The 19,615-nt window shown below is 43.6% G+C and overlaps 1 protein-coding gene across 1 annotated transcript; it reads left to right on the plus strand.

Annotated features, from left to right (window-relative positions):
- The first annotated feature begins 8,378 nt into the window (after positions 1-8,378).
- sox19b (SRY-box transcription factor 19b) lies at positions 8,379-13,875 on the plus strand. Its single transcript, XM_078276103.1, has 2 exons — positions 8,379-9,487; positions 13,378-13,875. Exons 1-2 carry the CDS (start codon positions 8,829-8,831, stop codon positions 13,637-13,639), a joined length of 921 nt encoding a protein of 306 aa, XP_078132229.1. The 5' UTR covers positions 8,379-8,828; the 3' UTR covers positions 13,640-13,875.
- The last annotated feature ends 5,740 nt before the right edge of the window (positions 13,876-19,615 follow it).

Below are 19,615 nucleotides of genomic sequence, written 5' to 3' on the forward strand. Positions count from 1 at the left end.
GTGGTCTGGACCGGTCCGTCTCAGTTTGACTTAAGCCAGCTGATAGTGGCGCCTGCGACTCAGCTTGTCAAGGTGCCAGTGGCTGGTTTTAGAACAGAACGGCACATTGCAGGTAGTTGCAGTAGTAGCGATTCTTTGGTCTGAACTGGGCTTTAGCTGCTAAATGTCTATCGGCTGTTTGTTTCTGTGTACGTACCAAACAGCAGAACAGTGATCTTACCCACATCAACCTGAACCTGGAATTCTCTCAGCCTCCGGGTCGGCTAGAACATTGCTCTTGCCTGAAATGTGCTTGTCCTCAATGGTAACGCTAGAACACCAGGCTCCATCTGAACCTGGCCAGGAAAGCTAATAGATTGTGGTAAACCACGGCCTTGCCACCATTAGCGTTATACATTTCAAAATGCTTCATGGCCAACACCAAAGCCTCTTGCTGTCGGGCAGAAACCTCATATCACCATATTTTTCTTTCATAAATCAATGCTATTGGTCACCCTTTACGTCTGAAAGTCTGGAACTTTCAGTCCTAAAAAAATATCCTTGATCTGAACTACATCCCCCCCCCCCAACCTACTTTCTTTTGTAGGTTTCTGGAAGATCAGCACTGCTTTCCTAGCCTGACGAGCCAGACCCACATCAAGATGTTGGGTCTGGGAACTCACCATTGGCAGGGCTCAATCCGAGGGGCGGGATAAACGGCCTTCAACTTCCCTCTGCACTCATAGCCAACCAGAGCAACGCTAGTTGATAGATTAAACTTTTGCCGTATCCGATCGGCAAAACTCCGAACACATCTTCCTTTTTTAAGAATGACTTCAGTGCCGTTCTTTGTTCTTTTCTCAAAGAAAAGCTTAACTCCAAGGCCCACCCACCGACTCTATACACGATGTGATTGGCCTGACCAGAATTTGGTTTTTCCAGCTGGCAAGCCAACGGAGAGTTGCTAGACTGACCCTGGCTGCAAATTACATTTGCTGCCGCTAGGGTGGTCTAGATTTCTAGGCTACTGCTTTCTTCAAACCTAGCACTGCAGTGACTCTCTGCACTTTCCCCACAAAAGCACTCCGTTTTGAAAACCTCTGGCTGACAGGATTGATGATGCCGATGATACTTATGGGATGAGGGTTATCATTCATTGTCCATTGCAGCCTCACGGAAAAAGTTGCTCCTTGCATTCATCTGCTGCTGCACACCACTCTCACGTGTCCATATCTCAACTCTCTTCCGTGGCATCTGCTCTCTGTCGGGCTCATCTTAAACCCACTGCAAGGAACTTTGATTTGTGTTGATTTTGGCGGCCCCTGTGGACAAAAGTAGAAGTGTTCCCATGAACACCACCGCCTCGTGGCGTAAAGATCTTGTTCTGGCTAGCCCATGGATTTGTCACGGAAGCGAGTAAAAGAAAGACGCAACTTATTTTCAATACTATTTTTCTTTTTCAAACAGCAGTTTACAGGACGCAAAGCGGTGAGGTAATGTATCTATTTGTGGCTATTTAAGATGAAAAACAACTGTAACATGCAACACATTCTCACTCGCATCACTGCCCCCTTAGGTGTTGTTATTGACGCTAAAAGTCTCCTTTAGCGTCATATCTAAACGCACTACATCTAAACGCGCTGGGTCGGGACTATTGGCGTCACTTTTGACGCAGTTAGGTTTAGGAAAAGATCGTGGGTGGGCTTATAAAAGGTACGTTTATGTGACATGCAGGACAAGAACGGGACTGTTGGGTTTAGGAAAAGAGGAATGCGATGTCTGGGTTTGGGAAAAAAGAATGTGACATTTGGGTTAAGGAAAAGATCGAGGGTGGGGTTATGAATGAACGTTTCTGTAACCCATCCACACACACTGGGCATGTGCGTGCCGGTGTAAACGTTACTCTGCGCTTGTAAATCATGGATATAGAAGTTAAAAATACAGAAAAAACTTTGGAGAAAGAATAACAATTAAGCGAAAAGTAAGGGCAGGGATTTATTAGCTTGGAGCGACGACGAGGTGGAACTGTTACTGAAAGGCATGTGAGCCTACCTAACCGATAAGACTGACTGACGTGCGGCGGCATTTCCAAAAGTCTTTTGGAATCAATTCTGATTCTTCTGTTTGTGCCCATCCAGACTACAAAACCACCTCGGGGCAGCAGTGTTGCCAAACGTCTTCGTTTCAGGGCTTGGAAACGCCAGAGTACAGCGGACACGAGGCCTACGTAGCAAAAGATATTCGTTTTTAAATCAAAATGTAGTAGTGTAGATGTAGCCTGAAAACTGCTGCTGTCTTCACTTCACCCCTGTCAACTTTGACAAGCAAGCAGAAAAAGAACATTTTAAAGCCGGCAAAAAAAAAAAATGAGAGAGCCCAGCTCTGTGATGATGAACACAAAGGAGGAAATCTGTCTGTTGTGTCTGATGTGGCACACAAAAAAGTGTAAAAGTAAGAGTGTGCGAGGGGACAGAGGGAGCTGAAAAACTCCGCTGCCGTTCCATTCCATGTGAAGCCACAGAAGTTGACAGATAGATGAAGAAAAGCTGAGAGAGTGAGTGTTGGTGACTTGTTTTTTTGAAAGAGCAAAGCCAGGGGAGCGGGGAGGAGGCGGAGGCCAAGGTTTGGAAGGGATTCCACACAAGGTTGTCATGGAGATGGAAACGGGAGACTGGAGCCTCACAATTCCCAATTAGTCACAAACACACGGTCACAAACACACACCTGCAGCATACACACACACCTCGGCATAATACACTCTCCAATGAACTTAGGAAAACTCACTCTTATACACACACACATGCATTTGTCAGCCAAGTGTGTACAAGGAAATATCACCTGTCCCACCTATGCAAGCTGTTCTCACGAACTATTCGTACATATAGCTGTGAAAAGTAAAGCACTAATTCATATGTATTCCATGTATGTATTGCTGTATGCACCACATTGACTTCTGCTGTATGAGAGCATGAGGGTCTGCATAGAGAGGTTGTTAGGGTGGATGGATGGTTCATAAAACGCAGGGCTTTCAAGCAGAAGGAGCGGAGTTTGTGTCCCGCAACAAGTTAACGGGAAGACACGAGACTTTCACCCAGGATAACAAGTGCTTGTGTCCCGGGAGTATTACTTAAGAGGACCAATGTTTAAACCCAAACCACAATCTTTTTTCCTAATCTTAACTCCAATGTTTTGGTGCCTAAGCTTAACTGTGGTCGCCGCATGACGATCACCTTTTGTCGGCTAAACTTCACAGCAACGGCCGCTGAAACAGCCGCCCCATCACGGTGCCCTGTACCCGGCTAAACTTAACTGTCATGTGACCCGTCGTCGCGTGACCGGCAGTCGGCGTAATTTCATAGGATATCATAAAAATGGTTGTGCATAGGTTTTTGTAACGATGCCATACGAACACGTTCATGACATTGACCTGTGTGTGTGTGTGTGTTTGAGACAGTGATTGTCACCTGTGCTCTGTCTGGCAGGGCTGTAATCACAGCTGAAATATATATATATATATATATGACAAATTTTCATTGAAGAAGTGTAAAAGCTTGATTTGCAGTTGTACATTAAGGGGTTTTGCTGTAGCCATGGAGCTGACACATGGAACCGCCACAGGACTTGTTGGATACCACATGGGGGCAACAAGTACTGCGATTGGCGGCTTGTTTTTTCTCCGACATGTTTCTGATACAGGTGGAGACGGCTGACAGTGCACACAACAATAACATACTATTCCTCGACTAGAACACAGTCCGACTCATGATGGACAGAAAAGGATCAAAATCAACGTGGCAGAATTCCAGCGACTGCTGGCGAATAGTCAAAAAAAAATAACATCCCATGTCTTTTCCTAACCCCTTTTCCTTGAAGTCAATGGAAAACGTCATGAGGTCAAGGAAAGATGTGTAGGAGAATGAAGGACAAGACAACCGAGGTGCTCAGAGGATCTTACTGCACTGACACCAGGCTCTGTAATGTTTTGCTTAATTGCTTGTTCATATATGTTTTGACTGGGATGATTATGCACGAGTGTATGTTAGAGTATTTATTTGTGTATTTATATCTTTTAGTACTTTTATATTCAGGAACGGCACAGCAACTTTCATTGTACACAAGCTTGTGCAATGACAATAAGGCTATTCTTTTCTATTATGCGACAGCGGATGTTATTGTCGTGAGTCTGCCGTCGTGACACTACAACGTTCCTCAGATGGACTTTTAAAAGTGCGTCTGGATACTACCTTGTGCATTCTTACCGCATTATGTTAATGCGGGCTATGTATGGTAACCTACATGATGATCTGCGTCCCTCGGCTGTCATGGTTTACGCAAACGGCCGAATGTTGCGTCGCTTTAAATGTTGCCGCAAGGAATTGTGGGACGGCATGATCTCTTTTCCCCTTGTAAAGGATGGTGCGGTGTAACCTATGCTTTCCTTAGCATTTGGACAATTCAACCAGCTCTTATCATGGCTTCCACTTACGGTCATTTTACCCGGTTAGGAACCTTCCGAAGCAAAAAAAATATATATACTATTCTACCGCAGCCATCGTCTTTCTTATTCCACCTTCCACCTACATTACCCACAATGCAACTTGAGTGCTAACTCAAGCAGAGATGAGGAGCTACAGAGGTCTGGGAAACTCACTTCTCTCTAACTCCACACGGATTGAAGTGACATCACCTGAGGCATTTATCAGACTTCACACAGCTCCCTCTGGAGACACTACAGCAGGGGCGTCAAACTCAGTTTAACTAAGGGCCACACTGGAAAAATAGAGTCACATCAAGGGCCAGACATGTTTAGTTTATTGGCGTGCTTTTACTTAACCGAAAAAGTCAAATATCTTTGACTGTATTATCGCGTGTCTCATACAGTCTTCTCACTTACAGTTTGGTCGACATAAAAAACCCTAAATAATGTTCCTAATAAATAAGTTCCTCAGCCATCATAGAAGCATCATTAGCAAATCATGAAAAACAATGAATACATTTTTAAAAGTATGCTACCACACGGCAGCAACCTGTTTCACAGCCTGAATATGTAAACTCTTTGCTTCTGTGGGAGTTTCTGAGGCTCAAAGTCTGCAAATCTGCCAAATTCTGCTTTGAGTGTCGCGTAATGACAGTGTGAAAAACAGTTTCCTGTCTTTTTGGTTTGGTGCACAACTAGTCGGGCCAAAATCTGTTGTGAACCTAAATCGATATGTGGGCAGGATCAGAATTTGCGAGGGGCTGGATTTTTTCACATATGCAGTATTATAATCAGTGGAGTTCACCTTTAAGGTTGTTCTGCTTCTCATATAGCAAAGACATTTCCACTGTAAACTCCTCTCTCTGTCACAGTGAATGAATGAACATGACCATGGCCCGGCAGGAGTTTCCTATATTCAGTACTGAGAGAAGGAAAAACTGATGTTATCTGGATGTAATTGCACTTATTTAAGTATGCGCATAGTCCACCATCCCTCTATAGACCAGGGTTCAACATTAAGCATGGCCCCTGGCCACAGTAAGTAACTCGATGGCCACCAAATATCCCCAGGAGGTGGCCCCCTGTGGCCACCAAGTTTGATCAGGTTTCTCTTAAGAATGAGACTGGAGGACGTAGCGTCCCTTTTAGCTCATTGGCGCTATCGGGAACATCGTTGATGTTTGGGTGAAAATCATGAGTGGTGATCAGCAGCCGCCAGAGATGGTACGCTGGCGAGGAAAATACTGCGTAGTGACAGCTGATACAGAGTTAGCTTTAGCCTGACGTCAGTCCTCCTCTCTTTCTCTGCCTTTGTTTATGATTTTAACCCCGTCTGCGAGCACTGGTTGGTAGATCCCGTCAACAGTAATCCGTATTGTCACGGAATCAACCACATTTGTATTCGGTGTGGTATCTGCCTCAGGCAACGAGTGTAAACAGTCTTAGATAAGTCAATGCCTGGTAGCGATGGGGTTTTATAGCATTATACTTAGGCTTGTAGGCCGTTATATTGTCGGCTAGTTTCATTTATAATAAAACATCAGATTTTATAAACTACATGTGTTTTGTGTGCAAAAATCTTAATTTGTAAAGTAACTAGTAACTAAAGCTGTCAGATGAATGTAGTGGAGTAAAAGGTACAATATTTCTCTCTGGAATGTAGTGATAGTGAAGTAGAAGTGAAAGTAGCATGAAAAGAAAAGACTTAACTAAAGTACAAGTACCTCAACATTTGTACTTAAGTACAGCACTTGAGTATATGTACTTTGTTACATCCTACCACTGCCTATCAAATCTTTTTTTAGGTCGATCCCCTGTGGCGATGATGCGCTTGGCTCTCACCGCACTTCAATAAAACCTTGACGAGAAGCATCGCGGTGTATACATTTCGATGAAGACAACAGATGTATCTGCGGATACGCGATGGAAAGCTCCAAACAATTGCTTGTAAGTGGATCTCTGAGCTGAGATTATTTGGGTGAATAGTTATGCTGATGTGTTAGGATCACATAAGCCCAGCTGCAGCTGAGCTGGTGATGTCAGCAACAATGCTTTTGTCCCAAAAACTAATTGAGTGAGTTGAGAGTTAAGACTCTCTGAGTTCCATCCACCCACCTATGCTGACAGTGCTTTCACTCACCAGAGGGCTGGATATAAAGAATATACATGGGAAACTGGTTTAAATTCATTTGGGAATATGCAGCACAACGCACAATGATGAACTGCTACTCCTTTACTTCCTAATCAGTTTTGTACTCATGTCACATATTCCTAAATTAACACGTTTAACCAAATGACCACTACTTCTAAATGCTACTGCTCACAATGCTGTTTGAGTCAACATGCCAGGCTAAATGGATGGATGTGTCTACTACATCCCTGAAGCCATCTTTGAAGGAAGTTGAGCAGACTCGGGAGACAGCATGGCCCAACGTAGTTTCAAGCAACACTGCTGTTAACAAAGACTCTGGAGGACAGCTAAAGAAGAGGTCTATTTTTCGCCCCAACCAACAAAGATCTTCCTCATTCTCCTGCCGCTCTAAAGTAATTCTGTGTGCCATTGTAGCTGAATCAATACCCGTGTATAGGGACATGTCTTCAGCCCAATCCTCTGAAAAGAGGGTCAGGCTTCTCAAAAGCCTGGCTTTAAAGAAGACACAACAAGCATTTCATTTGCGGTTAGCTTGACAAATAATAATGTTGTGGTTTTTTGATTGAGTCGGACGTGTTTACTCTGTAAATGGCGGAGGGATGTGTTGAGAAGCAGTTGCATAATAATGGAGTAAATCAAGTTATGACAAGAGTTTAGAGAAACTCACGTCAGTGAACAAAAGGTACACCACCACCATTATGAACTAAAGATTTAGGCCTATAACCTAGATTAACACACCATCCTGAGTCATTATATCATTATCTGTCATCTATTTTATTTGCCCCAGTGACCATTTGGATACAAAGCAGGCAAAGTGGGCAAGTTCCCCCAAGGACCCAGATCCCAAATGGGGTGCAAAAGCAGCAAATATCTTTGGTGTAGAGGGGCACTGTGTCAAAGTCTACTTTTAAAACCTTTAAACTGTTTGGTGTTCTGGGCCAAAAATATAATGAAGCTTCCATTTGTAGTGTGCAGTCCCCACTTTACCTGATGGGTACTTAAACACAACGGGATCCATACACACTGCAGAATGGGAGGAAGTGGGTCAACAGGGGCCCTAAAGGGGGTTAATCTAGCCTCAATATAAAGATGTGTAAAGTTTTTGTGGTGGTCTACATCACATTAGATACAGGATTTTTTTTCTCCATGAATATAACATTTGTGCCAAATATACAGTCACTTTTTATTTTTTATTTTTTTAAGGGAAAAGCCCGGTAAACAAATGTGTCTGTGTGGTTTATCCAGCTCGCTTTCTGTGGAGAAAAAAAAAAAAGATTAATTCACGGACTTCCTAGAGAATTATCCCAAAAATGTTTGATAATTTATGATGTTGCTTTTTTTTGCTGATTTCAATGGGATTTTATTAATATAAGAAGTAATAGTAAATGTTATTTTACTTGTAATATGTTTTGTTGCTTTAGCTCGTATATTGTTTTATTGTAAATGTATTTATGTAACTCATTTGTGTGTTGTATGTCTCAGAAACAGAATAAATACAATGGGTTTAAAAACACAGGAAGGCAGCGCCTCTGCGCGCGCGTGTATGTGTGTGTGCTTGGACCCAAAGCAGTGATTTTTACACACTCTTCGTAGAGAGCTTTGATTAAATATTGTGTTTTTAATGTTAACAATCGAATCAGATGGGCCTAGTTGATAATAACTGAATATTAAGACGGCCTACTTGTCTCCCTGGAATGCCTCCCCTCTCCCTCTCTCCACCACCGTCGTCAACAAGTGTCTCGCGCACCCTCGGAGCCTTTTCAGTTGCAAATGCTCGCGCGCGCACACTGAAGCTCTTCGCTCTCCCATTGGTCCACACCCGGCTGACTGCACGAGAATAGGGGAACTTTTGGAGTGAACGGGCAGATGAGTTCAGTGTGTGAGTTGGCCGTCTGACAACAAGTGGTTTTTCCGCGGAGAACTGTTTCACAGCACTGAGGAGAGGCAGCTGCTCACTTTACAATAGCTTAAGTATCAAAGTAATGACTGCCACAACCTGACTTATCATTTAAGAGAAACCTGGTCGTCCGTTGCGGTGTTTTGTGTCCCGGGTGCGTCGTGAGTAGCCTAATTAGTTGATTCGCATCACCCGGCAATCCCGGTTCAATCTGCAGGGAAACCTGGCCAGAAGTCGCCAGGTGGACGGCGACAAAGGCTCCTGTGTGTTCGGCGTTTAAACTCTTCCGTAACTCAGCTTAACTTGACTACATCTGTCCCAACATGTACAGCATGATGGAACACGAGCTGAAGCCGAGCGGCCAGCCCCCATCTCACCAGACCTCCCAGGGAATGTCACCAATTACCGGCAACATGACCGGGAGCATGGGCGGCAATGGCAACTCTCACCCGGGCTCCAAAACGGCATGCGCACCTGGAGTCGACCCCATGGATAAAGTCAAGCGGCCCATGAACGCCTTTATGGTCTGGTCCAGGGGACAGAGGCGCAAGATGGCCCAAGAAAACCCCAAAATGCACAACTCTGAGATCAGCAAGCGGCTGGGAGCGGAGTGGAAACTCCTCACCGACGCTGAGAAGCGGCCTTTCATCGACGAGGCCAAGCGGCTCCGGGCGGTCCACATGAAGGAGTACCCCGACTACAAGTACAAGCCCCGCCGCAAGACCAAGCCCCTGCTGAAAAAGGACACTCAGATGGGCAAGTACCCGCTGTCAGCAGGCAACCTGCTGGCGGCGGCGCAGGGCCAAGGTGGTAGTCCAAGAATGGACAGCTACGGCTGGGGCCCCGCCGGGGGGTACGCCGGCATGCAGGGCGAGGCGCTCGGCTACACACAGCAGCTCCACCGGTATGACCTGTCAGCGCTCCAGTACCCACCTTCAATGAGTGCAGCACAGACGTACATGAACGGAGGCAACTCGTACAGGTGAGTTGTCTGTTTGAAGGTTTTGCATGATAACTTCGTTCAATTTGAAAACATTCGGCCCCCATTTTTAATCACAGACGAGGAAAAAGTGACACTAATAATCAAGTAGGCTAGCCTAAGTGCGGCCAAGACTAACTTTGAGTCAATTGTGATTTTGATCATTAGATTTCATAGCCCTTTTTGATTTTTTTTAAATCGATATACGTGCTTAATAAAATGAGAAGGTCCCCCGGCTCCACAGAAAGCAATCAAAAAAGGTCTCCAACATGCGCAGGAGGCCGCATCCACCTGCGTCAGAGACAATCTGGCGCAATTTTTAAATCAAAGCTTATTCAAAATGTACCGGTTGTCGATGCAGTCTGCTGCAGTGGTTTAACAAACTTTTTCACGTCAAGGACTCCTAAACTGTCACAAATTAGACCACGGAACCTCTTCTGATGGGAGTTTTGCTCTTAGGTGTTTATAGAAAGTGTATGAAATCAGTGACCAAAGTAGTCCTACATTCCGTCATTGTGTTACTTAGGGATATAGGGCCTAATTATAGTCAAAATAAATGATTCCCTTTTTGCTAGGGGGGTCCCTGGACCCCACTTTGAAAACCACTGACCTACTAAACACAAGGCAAACCCCTTCTCATGGGACCTGATGATGGCTTCCTAACAAAATATGGAATCAAACTAATAATATGGATAAAATAGTGTGAGCGCTTTAAAAATGACAATCAGTGGAACAGAGTGGTGCCTCTGCACAGAAGCACATCTTTTAAATAAGTGGGAGAGCATGCGCAGGGAATCATGGCGTTTCAATTATGCGTTTTTTTTTTATTTCGATTGAGCTTCTATCCTCATTAGTGGGCCAATGTGAGTACAGTTCTCCACTCACTACTTCCCATACCTACACTATAGGTCCTATAGGCCTCCTCCATACAGTCACAGATTTGTTTTCAGTTTTTATCACAGGCTCGTGACTTGCTGGTTATTAGACAGAAACTACAAACATTTCAGACCACTCCACCATTGAGTTACATCCAGTTAAAACTTCAGAAAGTAACTTCTGCATCATAAATCTTTTGCTCTGTACTGGGTTTTGTTTTAACTTCGACACAATGCCGTTTTACTTAATAATTCAACGTAATAGTTTTTTTGTTTTTTTTACTTAACAATATCTGAAGAGAGTTTGAATACAGTACAAAATAAAAAATTGAGTAATGACAAATGGACTAAAATAAAATGCACCTCCAATCTACAGAGTCCACCTGATGTACCAAGGCACTTAAAGGTGCAACTTTAATCAGGTGTAAATGTTTAGACAAAGTACATTGAGTCCCATTGAGTAACTGAGGAACCCTGGCTGTGGCGGAACAACAGGCTTCAGTCTGTTGCCTACTTGTTATGCGTGTGACGCCCGGCTCTGGGCTGGGTCCTGCCTGGAATGTTGATCAGAATGACTTGACGGTAGGAAGGGCTGCTCTGTGTGTGGTCCCCTACCCACAATCCCCTATTCCTGATCAACCATTGTCCCAGTTCCACTTCTGGGTCTTCGCCTCCTGCCTTATTAGGCCTCAAGCTGCCCCCCCCAAAAAAAAAAAAAAAAAAGTACAAAGACTGAACACTTTGACAAATGTCCTGGTGTGCGGATGGATGAGTTTCCTACAGTATCTGATAATCGTTTGGTCCTTTTTCTGAGAAAATGACTCAACATCGGCGTTATCTTATCAGACATGCTGGTTCTCAAACAGGTGAATCCTTGAAAGATGTTTTTGATGCGCGTTATCGGTCACTCGCTTGTCAGAAACTGAGTCATGTTGGGAGCCAGACTTTGTGTCCTGAATCACAGCAGCAGACCAGAGCTGCAAAGATGAATCAATTTAGTTTGTCAACTAATAATATGAACCGCCAACTAGATTGATAACTGATTTCATTGGGTTGAGTCAAGTAAAAATTCCTATCCTTTATGGCAGTAATCTTAATATATTTGAGTTTTGGACAGAACAAGACATTTGAGAAAATGAGAATGAGTTAGTTGCAGCCCTACAGCAGCCAATATTTTCAGAAGTCTTTCTAAAGTGGGAACAAGCTTTGTCAGCAAGTGGTCACTTGTCCAATGTTGGCTTGTGAGTTTGACGTCATATGGCCAACGATACAACTGATCTTGAAAAAATTGCAAATAGTCTTTTTTTTAAATAAATTTTTGCTATTAAAATGTTCTGTTGTAATAAAACAAAGTAGACCCACTTCATTTGATGGCCCAGGGGCCATTTAGGAATTGAGTGGGAAGTTTGTCTGTTGGCAGGTGTCTCCACAGTGACACTTGAGTCTTTAGCATGTGCTGCACTCTCCCCCCCTCAGTCATTTGGGAATAATTTAATCCTATTCTCCCATTGTGTCTCCTCTTATCCTAGTGCCAGGGAGTGTTTTTAAAGCAGTCTGATTTTTCTAAATCTGTTCTTTTCCATTTTTCAGTCCCACATATGATGCACCATGCATATCCCAAGGCTCTTTTACTTGAAGTATGTTTCTAGTAGAATCACCCATCCATGTAGGAGTCTTATCCTGGTCTGAACTGTAGTGGTGGTAGAGCAGCTGTCCTGTTCCACCCTATTGGTTTATTTGTGTTCTCATATGATAATGAGAGACAGCTTAACATGTATTTGTTGAACTTGAAGACTTATTAAAATGTTTTCAGTCAGCAAATGAAACCAGGTGAGGTGTAGTGTCAATGGACCGATGATGTGACCGTGATCAAGAGGCACCACTGTATTTTTTTTTTAAAGATGTATTCCATTCTCTCACAAACGTTTGGTGCTCAGAAAGAGGAGGCCTTTGACTGACAGGGAATGCACGGAGTTTGCATTGTTAGTGAAAGCATGAAGTAGCACAAAATGGAAATGGAGTCAAAGTAGATGCCACTTTCCTCAACACACAAGAAGTTCCTGCTTCAGTTATGTTGATGGTGTGAGATGGATGGGGTTTCACTTTTTTAGCTTCTACATCGTGACATTCAGATTCCATTACACTACAGAAGAGACAGGTCGGTGTGTTTCAGTCTATTGTCTTGGCAAAAGTTCATTAGTAGTAGTTTTAATGATGCTGATTTTGGACAGCGGATCCACACATTTGATCTACATTTTCAAGTTGGTTTCTTTTTAAATTGGATTAAAAAGACATTCAGAATATCAGGTGTTAAAAGTTAGACACACACACACGGAAAACCTGTCTGATTTTCAGCATCTATACTGCAGCACTGCACAGCTGGAGACCGTGTGCAGGTGTTTATCTCATTGGCATCCCAGGGTCTAAATTCTCTTCCTATTAAAGTGCAGGACAGGGGCTTGACATTGCACGACTGAAGAGCAACAGGATGACGGGAAACATCACTGCAGCAGTGCATCCTTGTATTAAATAGAAAGTAATTTTTAGGGCTGCAGCTAACAATTGTCGATTTTATTTTCTCTAATCGATTTAGTTGTTTAGTCTTTAAAACGGTGAAAAATGTGGATCAGTGTTTCCCAAAAAGCCCAAGATGACGTCCTCAAATGTCTTGTTTTGTCCCCAACTCAAAGATGTTCAGTTTACTGTCTCAGAGGAGAGAAGAAACTAGGACATATTCACATTTAACAAGCTGGAATCAGATATATTTTTTTTTTAAACTTTTTTTTTTTAGGGTTAAATAACTGATATTAATTGATAATAAAAACAGTTGGTGAATAATTTATTAGTTGGCAACTAGTCGATTGATCGATTGATCTTTGCAGCTCTAGTCATTTTCCAAACTATGTGAGCAAAGTCGATCACTCCATGGTCTGATTTCTCCCATTAACCAGCTGTCTTTATTTCTATTTTAAACTGTACGATGCCATGTTAACCTGTGTGGTCCTCTCCCCCCCGCAGCCCCATGTCCTACAGCACCAGTCCCCAGCAGCACAGCCCCGTCACCATGTCCATGGTGAAAGCGGAGCCGGTGTCCCACTCGCCCCCGACGGGGACGCCCAGCCACCACCGGGGCCCTCTGCAGGGCGACCTCAGGGACATGATCAGCATGTACATCCCCGGCCCCGGGGGGGACGGCGGGGACCCCACGGCAGCACAGAGGGGCTACACCAGTGTCCAGCAGCACTACCTCACCGGGACCGTCCCACTCACACACATCTAGGACTGGAAGTGGGAGCCAATGGGGCGGGGAGGGGGTGAACTGAGTGGGCGGAGCAGAAACGCTCACGATGCACAGCTGGCTGGACAGGAGATGGAGTCTGTGGGGGGACTTTAGACTGGTAAAGCAAAGAGACGCAAGACGTGTTTTTTTTTTTTTTTTTTTTCTCCTGCATTCAGTCTCGGTTCCGTCTGTGCCTGCAGTTACAGACAGACACACAAGAACCGACATTTTTATTCATTGTTTTTCTACCTCTTTGGTGCCCCATCAGTTAAGATAAACCACCCACTCCCATCAACCACCACCTGTATGGAGCGGAGGCTCCTCACTGCCCCCCCCACCGCCGCAGACTGCTCTTCAGGAAGGACTGCAGCAAAGACGAGGGGCCACGTTTGTTTATTGTGTACATACAAGGAAATGTTTCTTCTGTCTTTTTTCTGTCCTCTTGTCTTTTTTTTTCTTCTCCATAATATGTCAGACTCTGTTTTTTTTTGTTTTTTTTTAATTACCACTCTAAACACTTGAGACCCTGGCACTCATGACACTTCCACCATACCCAGTCAGTTTCTGGGGGAGCTGTTTGACCACGGAGCCAGTCCCTGCCGCCTGCAGCCACAGCACAGAGACACCTGTCCTGGCAACCATAGTTAGACAGATCCCAATCTCTCAGCCGGTGACAGACCAATCACCGGAGCTGAAGTGCTCGGGTTGTCCTGATGTGTGGGCGGAGCCTGGGGGGCCGGCGGGGGAGAACGGGAAGGGAATGCACAACTTGAATGATGAGCTTTTTTTTTCTTTAACAAACTCTTTGTGCCTTGGCTTTGGTTTAGTACTCTTGCATTTTTCTGTGTTTTTTACCTGCTGAAATCTAGTTGGATGACATGGGAAACCCCTGTTGGACAATCAACACTGCATCCACAGGAACAGAACACACTGGCTTCTATGATCTGCGGTGACGCTAAGAACGTAGGACCATGCCGGTTCTAAATCCCATTTCAGTAGGTCTGTAGTGACCTCAGTCACACCACACCACTGCTGTTTGCTGCCTGTATGAGTTTGATTTGCTGTATTAGTTTTAGATTTGATCTGTTGATGTAAATGTTAAGATGCGTTGTTCTGGAGTCGCTCTGTGTATTCATTGTCACTTTGCTCTAGGCAAGAGTTGTATTGTTTTATTTTTTTAGGCTTTTTCAGTAAGCGAATGAAATTTAATTTGAAATGCTGCATTTCAGTTGTTTTATTCCAAATGGCAGATTAAGACTTGCAAGTTATGTCTTCCACAAAGTAAACTGGATTGGCAATTTTGTGTTTTTACTACCAGTGAAGAGAATGTATAAAAGTAAGTTTCACATTCAGACTCTTGACCTGTGAGAAATTCTGTCATTCTATAAAATAACAAGTGCTTTTAATCCTGGTTCTCTCAGACAGTGCTGTTTTTTGTCTTTCTGTCTAGCCTGCTGTCTGCTTACTAGTGCTGCTATGGACCTAAAGGGAACTTTTATTTTCAACCTACACAAACTGTGAATATTGAATGTGGTAGATTTATTCAGACAGTTAACTTTGAACATTCCATTACTAACTCAACATGCACTGGAAACAGATGCCTTACTTGTTTTTTTTTTTTTTTTTTGAAAAATGGAGAGCAGTTCTATTAAAGTAATGCGTGAATGTTTACATTGTTACCCAAGTGTTTTAACTTTTCTACTGACTTGTATCTCTATTTTTTTTTAGAATGAATTCTCTTGTATGTAAATGCTGCCATATACTAGTGACTGTGTGTAGCATTCATGTAAATAATGTATACATTTTTAGGCTCTTATACTAAGAGTCTCAATTCCTTTTTTGGTTTTAAAAAAAAAAAAAATCTTTTGTTATGGCATTCATGACAATATTAATAAAAAGTACAAATCCTTTTCATTAATGTCACGTTAACTGTTTGTGTACTTTTAGTTTAACAGCATTCTATGACTGATGAGTGAAAAGCCCACACAATGACCAACACTTAGATTAAGTTACGTAGTACTTTACTAGGTACACTGGTACAAATGAATGCAGTCCAATACAACAGTGCTGCCATAAACGTGACCTTTCCAAAGCCTCTAATGTTCATCTGACTAAACGTCCTAACTTAAGGTCCACTTCTTCTTGAGCTTTCAACCGTATCACAGTTTTCATCAGCGGATGAGGGTGTCATAATATAAATGATGATCCGCTGATGTGTTGTACCGGTCATAATACCGGTATTATATAGATTTTGAGTGTGTTATCCATTCATTTAAATACATGTGAACAGAATATTAGAAACCAGTCAATATGATGCAGTCCAGTCTGCCACCACTAACTCAATCCTCCATAATGAATCAATCAATAATTAGTCCTTAATAATAAACAGATCTAACCTCTCACAGTGGGAACCAGAACTGAACATTATCACTTGTGTAAAGGTATCATTTACGGCTGAGCTGGATTGCATTACTATTTTATTACTATTAATCTCCAGGCAGACCTAATAAAGTGGCCGCTGAGTGTAAGTCGTGTTAATATAGCCTACTGCTTTAGAGGACCTTACCAGCATTAAGTAAGTTAGTTTGATCCCCTTAAAAACTGCTGGCCATTTTTCAAATCGTGCCACAAAGTTTCAGATCTCACATGATTGCCATACATTTTTGTTCAAATTATCAGATTATTTGATTTGAAGGGAATAATGCAGACTTGGTGTTCAGGGTGTTTATATACAACACACTTTTCACATCGCACAGAGATGAATCGGAATCAATGACAACCTGGAACTGCTTTAAATTCTATAACAGGGTGATTATTAAACTGGTTAGGTTTAATGTAAGCCGAAAGTACACAGGATTTCAATTTCCTCAAGCTTCCATGTTTCTCAGTATACAGTATAGGCTATTTTCTTTGATTATATTACATTAATGTGTATTTCTCTGATATTAATGTAATGTATACTTTATTAATCCCGCACTGGGGAAATTACAATGTTTCCACTCTGTTGTTATTACACACATTACACACAGGACTGAATTACACACACATGCTCAGTACCTATACATGCACTAAATGGAGAGATGTCAGAGTGAGGGGGCTGCCCGTGGGAAAGGTACCCCTGAGCAGTTGGTTATTATTGCTGCAATTATTGCTCATAGTTATATTATAGTGCCTATTATTATGATTAAGTCCCTATGAATGACTGGCCTAATAATCCCAGGTGAATTGGGAAAGCTGGTTATGTGCGTGTCACCAGATGAGTGCCGGTGTTTCTCAGCTGTTGCTTTCAACATGACCTCATCCATCCGAATCTTTAGAGAAAATAAGAATGGCATACCAGCAATCAAAACCGACCTCCTTCTCCTTCTTCATCTTCACTGTCACAGCGGAGCCGTCAGATCTGCCTGGGCCGCTCAGAATAAAAACCTCGCCAGACAAAAGTGAACATTAGCGGGGAGAACGGCCCTTGCCGGGCTGGGAAGATGTGATGGCTGGGGGGGGGGGCAGCGAGGGGGGGCAGTCTATAGTGCCTTCAATGATTTAAAGCTCGATTATTTACTTTCTTATCTTTACCCTCTTTGGAAAAAAAAAAATCACTTTCCCCGTTCCCCTCCTCCTCCCTTTCACCCCCCACGTCTCTCCACAGTGAAAGCGGGTGGATGGCCCGTTCGTAATTGGCCGTGTCGGAGGCGCATTGTCCGAGGCTTTTCAGGCCGCAGGTGCATATAGTAAAGCCGGAGTCTCCGCTCCTCCCCCGGGCGTCTTTGTTCCCTCTCCCCGCTTCCCCCTCCAGCCACCCCCCCCACTCCCCCGCCGGGCAGAAAATTAGGGCTGCTTTCTGGGGGCTTCGTCCTCTGGCTTAACCCTTTCACCGACCGCCGCCTTTCTCATGGAAATGGCAGAGAACCCCGCACCGGCTAATCGGTCACTGAGGGGAGGGGAGAAGGGGGGTGGGGGGAGAGGAGGGAGAGGAAGGGGAGAAAAGATGAGGGCACCATGGATCAACCGGAGGAGGAGGGGAACGGAGAACAGATGCAGGGGGGGGGGGGGGGGCCAAAAACCAGGAGCTTCTCAAACTATATCCGAATGTGATTAAAGTTCACAGGTGACGCTGATACTTGGTTCATTAGGAAACGTGTCTATGGTTGCAATGGTCAATTGTGTATTATGGTGTGATGGAAATTATAGTACAATCACAGGCTAACTTTTATTTATAGTAGCCTACTCCATTAATTCAATTCAATTTCAATTCAATTGTATTTATAATATCAAATCACAACTAGAGTTATGTCAGGACACTTTACAGATAGAGTAGGCCTAGACAACACTCTATAATTTACAAAAGACCCAACAATTCCAACATTAGCCTATACTATTCCTTTCCTGCACTCCCAGAACCCCCTCGGGAACTTCCTGAGTCTCTCAAGGATCCCTTGAACCTCATTAAAAACCTCTGAAACTATCTCAAAGACTCGTGGAACCATACAGACAGAAAGTAGCCTATAGGGTTCTTCAAAAAGTTCATTTTTTTTAAACTGGGGGCCAGATAAACCAAATCTAACTCTTTGATAAAGAAAACATTTAAATTTCAAGCATAGGTAGCCTAGAGCCTAAATGTGGACTATGTTTAACTTTGTCTATAATTAGAAGTCAGAGCAGCACCTTTTGACCTCTTTTGCTGAACAGCGTATTGAAATACAGGTTGGATTTGGCAAAGTACCAAAGGAGCATTTCTTGCCCCGTAACTGGCGGAAGTCGGAGCAGATATGTGGGTTGTTTTGGCTGGGGTCCACGGGCGGGGAGGGATGGGGTAGTGAGAGGAGTGGGTGGAGAAGGGGGTGGAGGGAGTGTCAATGGAAGGATTTTCTGGTCCAATACATCCCATCACTTAGCAACAAGCAGTGAGGCTTCAACAAGTGGTTGCCATGGAGTTGCCGAGAGTTGACTTAAAAGTCTCCACAAAGAGCTGTGGTCAGCCTCTGTGTGTGTGTGTGTGTGTGTGTGTGTGTGTGTGAGAGAGTGTGTGCCTGAGAATCAGGTGGTGGTTACCAACAGGGGGGGGTTTAAGTGCCAATCTGCATTTACTGCGGTGACACACAATCTAGTCATAACCTCCATGTTTCTGCAGCGATTGGATTCAAGTCCCAGCTCCTCTCCCGGCAAAGTTTAATTTATGCTCACTCACTGGCAGGTCAGGCTCTCATTCACTGGCTGCTGTTGTCTCTTTCTTCAATGAACATTCCGACAAGTAAGAGGAGGAATTAGGAATGATATAAACACAAAAAGACAGGAATGAGTGTGGCAACACTGCTCCAGGAAACCACCACTTCAAAAGCAGTCATGGAAGAGCTGTCTGGATTTTAATGTCTAGTACCTGCTGCATTCCTGCTGGAGCCCAGACACAACTCTTTTCTGCATGCGTAGCATAAGTACACACACATGCACATAGACATGTAAACACACGGACAGGAGAGACAGAAGAGGTTTGGAAATCGTAAAAATGTCAAACATTCTAGCAAAAACGTTACGTCTACTCTCATTAGATGCCAATGCACAGCTGTACACACACACACACACACACACACACACACACACACACACACACACACACACACACACACCCTCTTCATTCTTACTTGCATGGTCCTTGCATTAACTCGTTCCCTCACCACTATAGAGACTTACTGATGTAAGGGGCCCTCTCTTGTAAATGCATGAAGATCCTGCACCCTTCCAACCCATCCCTAAACCTCTGGAGTCCGTCTATTGATCAGTGAATACACAATTGTTTTTTTGTTTTTTTTTACTGTAACATAACTTTATTTATATATCATGTAGAAACAAGCTGAGAAAAGCAGTTGGAATTGCTACTGTGTGTGAACTATCCGTATTTTCAGGGATTTACAGACTTTCAACAAGTCTGGAACAAAATCCCTGTACATGTAAATAGTTTCATTCCTTACATGTTTCTGCTGT

Source organism: Sander vitreus, chromosome 19, assembly GCF_031162955.1.
Source record: "Sander vitreus isolate 19-12246 chromosome 19, sanVit1, whole genome shotgun sequence".
In the NCBI taxonomy this organism is placed as follows: domain Eukaryota; kingdom Metazoa; phylum Chordata; class Actinopteri; order Perciformes; family Percidae; genus Sander; species Sander vitreus.

Coding starts and splice junctions, on each gene's coding strand:
- sox19b (XM_078276103.1), top strand. CDS start 8,829: ATGTACAGCATGATGGAACACGAGCTGAAGCCGAGCGGCCAGCCCCCA. Junction 9,488..13,377: donor AACGGAGGCAACTCGTACAG/GTGAGTTGTCTG, acceptor TCCCCCCCGCAG/CCCCATGTCCTACAGCACCA.